Source organism: Ursus americanus, chromosome 23 (assembly GCF_024610735.1).
Source record: "Ursus americanus isolate L20-20 chromosome 23, mUrsAme1.1.p, whole genome shotgun sequence".
NCBI classification, from domain to species: Eukaryota; Metazoa; Chordata; class Mammalia; order Carnivora; family Ursidae; genus Ursus; species Ursus americanus.
In genome coordinates this window covers 35,397,299-35,410,291 of record NC_142149.1, presented here as the reverse complement: position 1 = coordinate 35,410,291, position 12,993 = coordinate 35,397,299, and the positions used below count along the sequence as shown (strand labels likewise).

Here is a 12,993-nt window from a genome sequence, read left to right as displayed (position 1 = left end):
CTGTCAGGGAGAAGGCTGAGGAGTAGAAGAATTTCCATTCAGTGTAAATTAGCCATTATCATCATTATCAGTGTCATCATCATCATCATTATTAACGTTAGATTTTGTGATTAGCTATTGTGTAATACTGTTCTTACTTCTGGATGCTTGAATAAACTTTATACCGTGGTATTGCTATATCACTTATTGCTGATTAAATATATTTTATTTTCTGTAAAAGTTTGGGTATCAGGCCTGTGATAATAAGCTCAAATTATTCATTATCCTATCATACTTACTGGAAAAGATGTTTAATCTCATTTTTGGAATAACTACCATATGCCAGGCTCTTATCTGTTGCTGGAGATACAAAGACATGTAAGATATGATACCGCTTCTCAAAGAGTGTGGGTTAGTGAGCTCACCAGAATATACCCCGTATGTGCGCATGTGCTTCGAAGCATACGCACCTCTCGCTGTTAGCAGTGGTCACCTCTCAGACAAGGAAATGAAAAGGGTGACATAGTAAGGGGAGCTTCCCATGTTTAGCCTGTGTTTTTTGACTCTGTTATTTTTTTTTAAATTCTATAGCTCATTAATAAAAACACTAAGTAAGAATTCATGGAAGTCATAGTTTTTCTCTGTAACAATTAGAAGGAGGAATTGTGTTTTTTAAGCCTTTTGTTTCTTTCAGGCAGGGATACCAATGGGACCAATGCAAGCAGCAGGAATGCCTTACCTGGGACAAGCACCTTTCCTGGGAATGCGTCCTCCGGGCCCACAGTACACTCCAGACATGCAGAAGCAGTTTGCTGAAGAGCAGCAGTAAGAGACCTCAGGAGTCAAGCATAAAGATGCATGATAGCTGCTATTTTAAGAGCGGTCAAATGTTCTTTCATGCAGATTTGAAGCCAGTACAGTCATGTTGCCTTTAAGATACTTGGCAATACAATTTTCTGTAAAGTTTTAAGCAAGAATGGACCTTACGGACCCTCTAATTCAACCCTTTAATTTTTACATTTAGGGAAAGTGCAGTCCAGAGGATGAAGTGGCTTGTCAGTCCAGGTTACACAGTTACTAGCAAAGCCTGGACCCAAATGTAGGCCTCCTGATGCCCCAAGCATTGCTCTTTCTCCTGTACAACACTGCCTTCCCAAGTCAGTTTCTTTTTTGTCTACCTCCCTGTCTGTTTTTTGAGATTATTTTTGAATGCAAAAGGTTTTCTCTTTCTCTTGCAAATTAGACAAGAAATAAATTCATATCTATAATTTAGGTAAATCTTTTTTTGGACTCATTTCATATATTTTGAAACTAATATAATAGGGAAATAGTATTGTCATAAGAAAATTAAGTATAATTAGCGGTGAGGTTTTTAGTTCTAGAAATGTAAGGTGATATTGCTAAAACTATTAGAAGTATGAATATAACACAGTTTACTCATTTCATTTATTTTGGAATTAATATAATGGGGAAATAGTATTGTTATAAAAAATCAGATATAATTAGCAGTGAGGTTTTTAGTTCTAGAAGTGTAAGGTGATATTGCTGAAACTATTAGAAATATGAATATGACACAGTTGATAATCTCTGAAGCTAGTTCTTTACTAGATTGTTTTGCCTTCAGAAAACGATTTGAACAGCAGCAGAAGCTCTTAGAAGAAGAAAGAAAAAGACGCCAGTTTGAGGAGCAGAAGCAAAAGCTCAGACTTCTGAGTAGTGTGAAACCTAAGGTAATGTCTTCCACCCCCGCAGCACACATACACCCTGCGTGTGCCTCTCACTCATTCAGTGGATTATGTCACTTGGGCACCAGCCCAGGCTCAGGCTGTGGTTGATTCATTTGGGTCTATCCAAGTCTAAAAGTGAAGAATTCTTCTTTTCCTGTAAGACACTGTACTGTTGAACGGAATGGGAGATTAACCATCATCTTCTCAATTCTTTTTTACTACCATTGGTATGTTTGCCATCTTTCCTTGGGAAGATTAATAATTGATCTGAATATTAATTAATATAGGATACTTAATATCATTTGTGTCCTGAAGTGTTTATAAATGAACCCTTTAATATTTTTGTGTTTTATACAGTGTCATTTGATGCCTTTGGTGTACTTATACACTTAGCAGTGTTTTTCTGACTTGGAGAATTCCCTATCCAAAGTACGTGGTAAAAATATAGAAAACAGACCAATATCTGTACTTTCAATTTGGGAGGATCTAGGATGAAGTGAGCCATACGTGAAGATATATCCATATATCTCTTGTCTCTTAGACAGGAGAGAAGAGCAGAGATGATGCTTTGGAAGCCATAAAAGGAAACTTGGATGGATTTTCCAGAGATGCTAAGATGCACCCTACTCCTGCATCACACCCTAAGAAACCAGGTGAAGTTTAATTTAAAATTTTCCTTTCGTCGGAAGGTTATTTCTTGTGTGTTTAATTGACCACTGCGTGTGTGTGGAGAGTCAGTGCTTATCTCATCCTTTTAGCTGAGAAAGACTTGGATGTTTTAAAATTTTCAGGAGGTTAAGAATAACATATCATTAATAGACGAAGAGTTGTTGACTCATTCAGCCAACCAAGTACTCTTTTCTCCTGGCATAGATTACGTTGATAAATGTTATCTTAGACCCTTGTATTGTAGAAGCTTTTATAGGTGAGATCAGTGGGGAACAATCTAATATTGGCACAGTGACCAGTTCTTGACTTTCTGGGACAGCTTTAACTCTGTCCTATTAAATTCACTAGTTAGATTATATACTGATTCTCATTCCACGTGTGCCCCAAAGTAAACTACATAGCAAGCTTGAAAAGAGAATGGATATAGCAGTCAGATTGGGTTCAGAAAGGAAAAACATAAATAAAAATGAAAATTATAAGCGGAATACTTAGGAAGTAATTGAAAAATAGATATTGGAATGTGAAACCAGACCCTGCATGGAACTTAGAAGAAGGGAGAAAGCAGAGATGAATGGTCATCGTTAGGGCAAACACTGTTCTGTCCGTATAGAATGCCGTTTTCGGACAACTAGGTGTAGTTTAACAACCTCATTGTTAAATAATAAATTGTTCTTTTGATATTTAAGTGGTCTCATGAGTTCAGTCAACATGCATGCATCAGCTGTTTCTAGTTAACTGCTTTGTGCTTATCCAAAAAAAGATTTTTTGAAACAAGCCCAAGAAGTTTCCAGAGCTTCTCCAGTTGAGGACTTACACCTAGGCCTAAAGTACATAAAAAGAGTTTTCAGCCGTTTACCCACCAAAGGCATCCCTTAATCCCCCTGCTCCTACTGACTATTCACCTTAAACTATGGATTATACAACCTATCACGTAATTTTATATTTCTTCTTAATCATACATATCACTGTGAGAGTTTGTAAGCCAAAATATATATAACACATAGATTAACATAACTACAAATATAAAGAAACAGGGCTTTAGCATTTGCAGCCTTATTGCTGGTAAATAGGGTCCATTTAAAAAACACTCATAGTAGCTCTCAGTTTTCCATTATTACTAGTTTCTACGAGTGCTGGTCTGAGAACCCAGATTGAGAACTTAAATCCACACTCTCGTAACCATTTTTAGAAGGGGTTGGAATTCACTGGGTCATGGCTTTTTTTTTTTTTTTTAACAAAATTAATTAAAACAGTAGTTTTGGATATTCATTTTGCATCTTCCATAAAACCTGGAAGCATTGAATGTTCTATTTTATGAATTCAAAAGAGAAGCATGTGGTGTCCCCATTTTTCAGATGAGAGTCTTTTTTTAAAAAGACTGCTCCTGTGGCATTAGAGTTTAGTAAATGTTAAGGCAATTTAAAGTAGTTAAAAATATGAAGAAACTTTATGTGTAGAAAACCCTAAAGACCACCAAAAAAATGTTAGAACTAGTAAATTCAGTGAAGTTATAAAGTCAGTATGTAAAAATCTGTGGCACTTTCATACACAGTAAACTATCAGAAAAAGAAATTAAGAAAACAATTTCATTTACATTGGCATCAAATAGAATAAAAAACCTAGGAATAAATTTAACCAAGGAGGTGAAAGACTTGTATACTGAAAACTTCTAAGACATCAGTGACAGTCATTGAAGAAGATACACACAAAAAAGGAAAGATATTTTGTGCTCATGGATTGGAAGAATTATTGTTAAAATGTCCGTGCTACCCAAAGCAATCTACAGATTTCAGTGCAATTCCTATCAAAATTCCGGTGGCATTTTTCACAGAAATAGAACAGTCCTAGAATTTGTGTAGAACCACAAAAGACCTCAAGTAGCCAAAGCGGTCTTAAGAAAGAAGTACAAAGCTAAAGGCATGATGTACCCTGATTTCAAAGTATATCCCAAAGCTGTAGTAATCAAAACAATACGATACCGGTATAGAAACAGAAACATAGATCAGTGGAGCAGAATAGAGAGTCCAGAAATAAATCCAAACATATATGGTCAGTTAATTTATGACAAAGGAAGCAAAAATACACAATGGGGAAAGAAATGGTGTTGGGAAACCTGAACAGCCACATGCAAAGGAATGAAACTAGATTACTATCTTACACCATACACAAAAATTACCTCAAAATGGATTAAAGACTTGAATGTAAGACCTGAAACCATAAAACTCTTAGAAAAAAACACAGGTGGTAAGCCCTTTGACATTGGTTTTGGCAATGATTTTTTTTGGATCTGATTCCAAAATCAAAGGCAACAAAAGCAAAAATAAACAAGTAGAACATCAAACTAAAAAGTTTCTACATAGCAAAGGAAGCCGTCAACAAAATAAAAAGGCAACCAGCTGAATGGGAGAAAATATTTGCAAATCATATACCCATAAGGGCTAATATCCAAAATATACAAAGAACTTATACAACTCAATAGCAAAAAAAAAAAAAAAAAAAAAAAAAATCTGATGAAAAAAATGGGCAGAGGATCTGAATAGACCTTTTGCCGAAGAAAACATACAAATGGTCAACAGGCATATGAAAAGATGTTCAAGATCACTAATCACTTGGGAAATGCAAATCAAATCACATTGCAAGCTACAATGAGGTATCACCTCATACCTGTTAGCATGACTGTCATCAAAAAGACAAGAAACAATAAATGTTGGCAAGGATGTGGAGAAAAGAGAACCCTCATGTATTGTTGGTGGGAACGTGGGTTGGTGCAGCCACTGTGGAAAACAGTGTGGAGGTTCCTCAAAAAATTAAAAATAGAGCTACCATATGATCCAGCAATTCCACTACTGGTTATTTATCCAAGGAAAATAAGAACACTAACTAGAAAAAATACACGCATCCCATGTTCATTGCAGCATTATTTACAATAGCCAAGGTATGGAAGCAACCTAAGTGTCCACTGATGGATGAATTGGTAAAGAAGATACGGTGTATGTATACAACAGAATACTACTCAGCCATAAAAAAGAATGGAATCTCGCCATTGGCAATAGTGTGGCTGGACCTTGAGGGTGTCAGGCTAAGTGAGATAAGTCAGAGAAAGACAAATACCATATGATTTCACTCGTATGTGGAATCTGAAAAACAAAACGAAGGAAGGAGAAGAGAATGGTAGTTGACAGAAGAAAGTGGGGTGGGAGGTGGGTGAAATGGGTGAAGGTGGTCAAGAGGTTCCAACTTCCAGTTATAAAATAACAGTCATGGGGTTGTAATATACAGCATGAGGACGATAGTCAGTAGTTTTGTAGTGCATATTTGAAAGTTGGCTTAAAGTTCTCATTATGAGGGGAAAAAATTTTTTGTAACTTTGTATAGTGACAAATGGTAATTAGACTTATTGTGGTGATCATCTCACAATGTGTATACTCTTATCGAATCACTGTGTTGTGCACCTGAAACTGTGTGTGTTAGCCGTACCTCAGCAACAGCAGAAACAGACTGAGAGGCACATGGTCCAGTTTGAAGCTGGCTGCGGAGGGGCAGACATGGAGATAGGGATGATGTTGCCTTTATCTGTTTCTGTGTGCGACTCTAGTTTTTGAAAGTTGATTTATTTAAAATTTTGTGGATTTTGAAAAAATGTGAAGAAGCAAAAATGATATTATTAAATGAAGTCCCTGTAGAGAAGGTTTATTACATAAGTAAATCTCACATTTAACAGTAAAGAGCTGCAATGATGTTTATAGACTTTAGAGCCAAAGATCTCTTAAACATAGTCCTCAGTCAGGGTTTACTTTCTTAAATTCACTGTTGAGTTGTTTGACTTAGCACTTTATGGTGTCCCAATCTTGATGCTTTTTACAGTACCATCTTGGTATTTTGTTTAATGTTCTTTTGTACTTTTCATTCCTCAAGTGGTAATTTTACTGATGTGAACTATGTATGCGAAGTGTATGGATTAGGCATGGTATGTCCAAAGTGACAAGTATGTGTCATGCATTGTTTCTATCTGGCATAATAAAATTTAATCATCAGAGTACTTATCTGTCCAAAATGTATTCAGCAGCATGGAGGTAGGTTTTCTAATATGTGGTACATACTGGTTTGAGAGGATATTACCCCAAACAGATGACTTGGGTGTCAAAAGTAACCACCACTTCGATGTAAATTATTAGTGGTCTCGGGGGTAGGGGGGAACTGGCATAAACCAACTAAAAGAAGGAAGGAAATTTTGAGTTTTATATTTTTTTGTTTTTGAACAAAATGTAAAAATACCTATGAAACTGCTCTTTGAAAAGAAAAAAATGTGTGTAAATAGACATCAAAGTGTTTTTCATTCATTCAGTAATTCCATTTGACTCTCATTGCATGTTAGTTCTTGTTCACCTCTGCTGTTCATGTTTCAGTATATTCTTTTGGAATTGTACTACATCTTAATTTCTTTTTCCTTGTTGATTTTCATTTCCATGTGTTTCATTGCCATTTTCCATTTTGCAGATTATCCCACATCATCTCATTCTACTAAAACTGTCTCCCCATCATCTGCCTTTCTTGATGAAGAAGAATTCAGTGACTTTATGCAGGGGCCTGTTGAAGTGCCCACATGTGGTCCTTCTTCCACTTCCCAGCCTTTTCAGTCTTTCCATCCCACCACCCCACTTGGCCAGTTGCATACACAGAAGGCTGGAGCACAGCCTCTCCCTCCAGGTCAGATTCCAGTGTCTTTTGCCTTACATGGTGTCCCTGGGCAAATTCCTTCTTTCTCTACTGCTGCAGCCTCATACAATGTACAGAAAGCAGGTAACTCCTAGAATATTAATGAAAGCATTCTTAAGATAATCTTGGATAATTTACCTCTCTTATATAAGTAGAATAATACACTGTTGTTGGTAAAGAGACATATATGAGCACTGAATATATGAGCACTACTGAAATTCACCAAAATAGGAATCTAGATTTTTTTTTTATTCTGGGGGCTCACATTCCAGAAAAATAATTTAAAACTTTTGCTCCTAAATTAGGAGCTATTTAAACCTCCTTCGAACGTTAAAAACAAACTGATTTCTACAGATTACTCGTGTTTGGGAAAATCACCAATATTTTGTTCAGAGTAATGAGTCAAGAAAAGCTGCTTTAAAAAGTGCTCTCTCTGGTTCAGTGGTAGAACACTTGGGGGTCAGAAGCCCGGGTTCTCCATTTATTGTCAGTGTGTCCCCGGACAAATCTTTAAACTGTACCTTAGTTTAGCACTTGTGAAAAGATGGGAGGGGGGATGGTTATACACTCATTCTTGAGACATAGGTCCTAGCAGACATGTACTTAGTCCAAACTTCCTCAGTCGGCAGATGTAGAAAAACACACCCAGAGGTGATGTTACTGGCCAAGGGCCTCCCCAGTAGTGAGTTGGAAGTGTCTATCTTGTGCAGGTCACCAGATTTCTAAGGTAACACTCCTTCCACTATACCATTCTGCCTGCTGGGTCATAGAATTCTTGAGAACCAAAGTAGGTAATGATGTTTAAGTTCTCTAAAATCTCTAAAGGCTTTCGGGTCCATAAAAAGTGTGTTAGTGATTGGATTATTTCAAAATTTACATTATGTGTGGCAGGGCCTACCCTTGAGAATCTGGGGATGGAAATGGATGATTGAAAAAAAAAAATCAGAAATTTGCAATTATATACAAATAACCCTTCATGCTGTTTGTTTAGGCCCTTCCTTGGAGGAGAAGCTCCTAGTATCTTGTGATATAAGTACGTCTGGGCAGGAACAAATTAAATTAAATACCTCTGAAGTTGGGCAGAAAGCCCTAGGCCCAGGTTCCAGTAAGAACCATCCCAGTTTAACGGCCAAAAACGGGGGTGCTGTAGATGGACGTGTAAGTGGCACCACCAGTGCAGAGGCAGAAAAGACTTCAGACCAAAACCTGTCCATTGAAGAGAGTGGTGAGCTCATGAAATACTCAGCGAAAAGTTTATTTAACCAAATGTCGCTCAAACGCTAACACCTTAAGCATTAATCTTCAAATGAATGCTGCTTGATTTTGCTAATCAGTATTTTGCTTAAAATATTTTAATGCATTCCTTTCTCAACAATTAACCCCTACAATTTTGCTCTGAATTCTTTCAGCACAGTTATTCCTTTTAAGAATTTTATGATAACCAGTTTTTAAAAATCAGAATCATTCCTGATTTTAAATTTCTTTTCCTTTTATTTTATAAAAACTCTTTTTCCCCGCTTACACTTTCTGTTCTTCCATAAGGGTTGAAAGTTAAAATTTAACTAGAAAAGTCACCAATGAGAAATAGTTTTCCTTCTCTGAAATAAATCATACACACTGCTGCCTTAAAAATCCAAGTTTTTATAAACTCAGCTTGCAGAGATGAATTAAAATTTGCATGCCCAGGAGACAAACTTGTGGAGGATTTTTTCTGAACAAAATTAAAAATCCTATACATCTAAGGCAGCAGTGTCATACTCAGGTAAAAAAAAAAATCAAACTTTGCCAAGAAATATTAGTACAAGCTGCAAGGAAAGCTTGAGCAATTACATTTTTTTACATGTGTGATTTTTAAACCACCAGCTGTCATGTTTTCTCCTTTAATTTGTAATACATGTGAAATGGTGCAAGCTTCATGTGGTTCAGAATATTGATTTGGTACATCTTAGTTTTTTTCGCTTACTCTTTAGGACATAGTTTATGTACAAGAGTTGTTTAGAAACCAGATCTTTTCATTGTATTGGTGACTTTTTTTTAGTATCTTCAACCAGCGCTCTTCTTATAAAAAAGGGGGACTCAGTGGAATTTCCCCATCTTCTGCATGGACCGTTATGTATGTTAAATAGTGTTTCTTATCTCCTAGGTGTGGGTGTATTTCCCTCACAGGATCCTGTTCAGCCCAGAATGCCTCCTTGGATTTACAATGAGACTTTGGTTCCAGGTAAAAAAGCTGCTTTGTCCAGGATTACCATCTGGATATTAAACTTTAAGTGTTGAAAACAGAGTTGTGAATATTTACTGTTGTGGTTACAAAATATACAGAAGGAATTTTAACTTTTTTCTTATTTTTTTCTGAAAGAGTACAGAAAATTTAAAAGATCTGATATTTCTTTTTTTTTTTTTTTTAACGATTTTATTTATTTATTCGACAGAGATAGAGACAGCCAGTGAGAGAGGGAACACAAGCAGGGGGAGTGGGAGAGGAAGAAGCAGGCTCATAGCGGAGGAGCCTGATGTGGGGCTCGATCCCATAACGCCGGGATCACGCCCTGAGTCAAAGGCAGACGCTTAACCGCTGTGCCACCCAGGCGCCCCAAGATCTGATATTTCTTAAGACAGCCTTATATGTGAAATAGCTATATAAATGTGAGAGAAATGTTTTGCTTTAATGTTCTATTGACGATCATAGACTATTATTTCTAAAAGCTTTGCTTAGATTTATCATGCTTTAAAAGATATTGTTATCTCATAGATTATTAATAACTTTGCAAGAATAATAATAATACGGGCACGTGGGTGTCTCAGTTGGTTAAGCGTCTGCCTTTGGCTCAGGTCATGATCCCGGGGTCCTGGGATCGAGTCCCACGTCAGGCTCCTTGCTCAGTGGGGAGCCTGCTTCTCCGTCTCCTCTGCTGCTCCCCCTGCTTGTGCTCTCTCGTTCTCTCTCAAATAAATATATAAAATCTTTTTGTAGTACTAATACATTTAAGGCAGTTTTCTGAACTCTTACTGATTAATTTTTATATTTTAAAATATGTCTTATGTGAAATAAAAAACCAAGTAGCATCTTTTTCAACATTGGAAGGTGGTGTTTACCACCTGAGCCAAAAAATATCCCTAAGGTGCATATTTCGTGATAGTGTCCAGTCGATATGAGGAGATACTCTATTGAGCCATGGCTGATGTGCCTACAGTAATGACTATTGTAGCAGCATGTGTTAATCAGTCTTTATTGTAACATGTTCACTTTGCTCTATTTTGCCAATCCCTGGAAAACTGTCGCTGAACTTCTTTTGGGGGAAAAACCAGTAATGTCTACTTTACATCATAATCGTATACTCACCAATTGAAAGACTATTTCCCCCAAATCCTATGGGACTTCAGTTGTGCATAAAAATAATAGGTTTTCTTCCAACTGCTCATTAGACAATTTGCATCTTCTTCCTCTCTGTCTTCAAGCCAAACAAACAAACAAAACCCAGATCTGCTGTATTTTGGAGTTCCTTCCATTTTCTGCCAGCTTGTATCTCTTTCTCCCTCGTTCCGAAAATACATCCACACATAATTTTCTAACTAAAATATGTGTTCTTATAGCTAGCCTACTAACCTATAAACCGTATTTAAATACTGCCTGTAAAATTTTTGCTTTAAATGTTTTTTTTTTTTCTGTCTGCCTTAGCCCTACCCACTGTCATCCCCCAAAACTCCTCTGACTAGGGTTGCCAGATTTAGCAAATAAGCATACCTAACATCCATTTAATTTTGAATTTCAGATAAATAGTAAATAATTGTTTAGTATAAAAGTATGTCCCATGTGATATTAGCATCCTCTATTTTATATGGCAACCTCGTCTCTAAGAGCATTTCCCATTTTGTCCTTTGGAAACCCTATTTGATTGTGGAAAAACTCCTCAGCAGTCCCTTCCTTTTTTTTTTTTTTCAAACATGTATCCTGCTTTATCAACTTGACTGAAAGTATGGCTTTCTCTGAAAGCTCTATTCCCATAGCACCTTACTCAGTGCTATTTTTGCTTATAGCCTCTAATTCACTGGGGGAGGAGACAGGTGGTATTGGTACAGTTCTCGCCTCCCCACTGCTATTTTCAAGCTATTCCCACAACATTACTTTACAACTTCTCTTTTAAAGTGCAAAGCATCTGTTTATACCACCTCCATCTTAATATTGTTACTATCTTCTGAATTCTAAGACTTTCTCTGACCGTTAGCCCCAAATCTTCATCTTTAGGACCAAGTTCCAACCTGGCTTCTAAGCTGCAGACTCTGATTGTGTGTTGGATATTTCCACTTGAATAACCTTTACAGCAATTCAAACCCTAACATGACTTCAGTTCTATTAAAGCAGTTTGACTTAAGATCATTCTTGTGTGAGCAACAATGACAAAAAAGAGCAATCGCTTTTAATGTTTACATTTGTAATCTGGTCTTTCCTTTGATAGATGCCTATAAGAAAATTTTAGAAATCACGATGACTCCAACTGGAATAGATACTGCTAAACTTTATCCCATTCTGATGTCATCTGGACTTCCCAGGGAAACTCTTGGACAGATATGGGCCTTAGCTAATCGAACTACACCTGGCAAACTTACTAAGGAAGAACTTTATACTGTTCTCGCCATGATAGCAGTAACACAGGTAGACATTGTTTCTTAAGTTAGATCTAATAATTTTTCAATATAAATCCTATTGACTACAACCTTGTAGAGCTCCCTGTACATTAAAATTTAGATTATTTTTAGGATACAGTACTTCAAAAATGTACAGTTTTGTTTGATTCACATACTGGCAAAATACTCTTTTGTTTAAAGACTGTTTAGTATATTAACATTCTCTGACCTAACTGTATCCTTTCTGAACTTGAAAGTTATTCAGTAGTAGATGAAATTACTCTTCCTGTATTTGAAGTCCATATTTAAAATTCCTTAGATATAAAGTATTCTTGGTCTGGTAGCAATTTTTCTCGTAATACAAAATCATTGTAAATGATTTGATGATAATGAGTTAACTGAACTTGTCAGAGAGTACGGTGTCACCATTGAGCTGTGTTAACCAGTTCTTTGCCTGATATTAGGTTTACATGAACCTTGTAAGTTATTTTCTCGTGTCAGATTCATGAGTTTTGGGACTTAGGGTGGAAAGCTATCAGGACTACAGATTTTACATTTAGGTCTCCCTTTGATTGTATGTGGTTTGCAATCCCCTAAAATGTTTCCATTTTCCTTCTATTCTGTATAGAGGGGTGTTCCTGCCATGAGTCCTGATGCTTTAAACCAATTTCCAGCCGCTCCTGTTCCAACTTTAAGTGGCTTTCCTATGACTTTGCCTACTGCGGTGAGTCAGCCAACTGGGATGTCTTCAGGCCCTGCAGGCTCCATACCCCTCAACCTTGGACAGCCAGTCATGGGCATTAACCTTGTTGGGCCAGTTGGGGGAGCTGCAGCCCAGGCTTCCAGTGGCTTCATGCCAACTTACCCTGCAAATCAGGTAAGTGGAGAAGTGGTGCATATTCCAAATAATCCCTGAAAGTGAATCTGGGCAGCTTTTTTTCCCAGGATGCAGAGAAGATTGTGATGGACACTGGAGGTGAAAAGTAAACAGTAGTAAACAATACAAAATTCAATTTCTCATTATTTAAAAAAAATGAAATTTCTTAAGCCTTAAGAGATTTGAATTTTGGCTAAAAGTTTATATAGTTCTTTTATAGTATATACATTTTAAACATCAAGCTTCATGAGGTTAACTAAATTTCTAGATTCTGTCTTTTGGAAAAGCTACTAAACGTGAAATTCAAGTGCTTCCATTTATTTTTCACTTCTCAGATTAGCAAAAAGTTTAGGAAACATAATAGTGTCAGGGAAAATGGTTTGCTGGTGCAGCCTTCTT

General features: G+C 36.7%; 1 protein-coding gene across 9 annotated transcripts in view; it reads left to right on the top strand.

Annotated features, from left to right (window-relative positions):
• SYNRG (synergin gamma) overlaps positions 1 to 12,993 on the top strand; it is an 86,742-nt gene that overhangs the window by 23,745 nt on the left and 50,004 nt on the right. For 6 of the 9 annotated variants that reach the window (XM_045773715.2, XM_045773720.2, XM_087854597.1 and 3 more), the window contains exons 4-11: positions 674 to 804; positions 1,604 to 1,709; positions 2,248 to 2,359; positions 6,873 to 7,175; positions 8,083 to 8,316; positions 9,235 to 9,312; positions 11,549 to 11,745; positions 12,346 to 12,594. In XM_045773715.2, coding sequence (XP_045629671.2) covers positions 674 to 804; positions 1,604 to 1,709; positions 2,248 to 2,359; positions 6,873 to 7,175; positions 8,083 to 8,316; positions 9,235 to 9,312; positions 11,549 to 11,745; positions 12,346 to 12,594 — 1,410 coding nt within the window. The remainder of the gene's footprint in view (positions 1 to 673; positions 805 to 1,603; positions 1,710 to 2,247; positions 2,360 to 6,872; positions 7,176 to 8,082; positions 8,317 to 9,234; positions 9,313 to 11,548; positions 11,746 to 12,345; positions 12,595 to 12,993) is intronic. The other 3 variants (XM_045773719.2, XM_045773718.2, XM_087854598.1) reach the window with 2 other exon arrangements.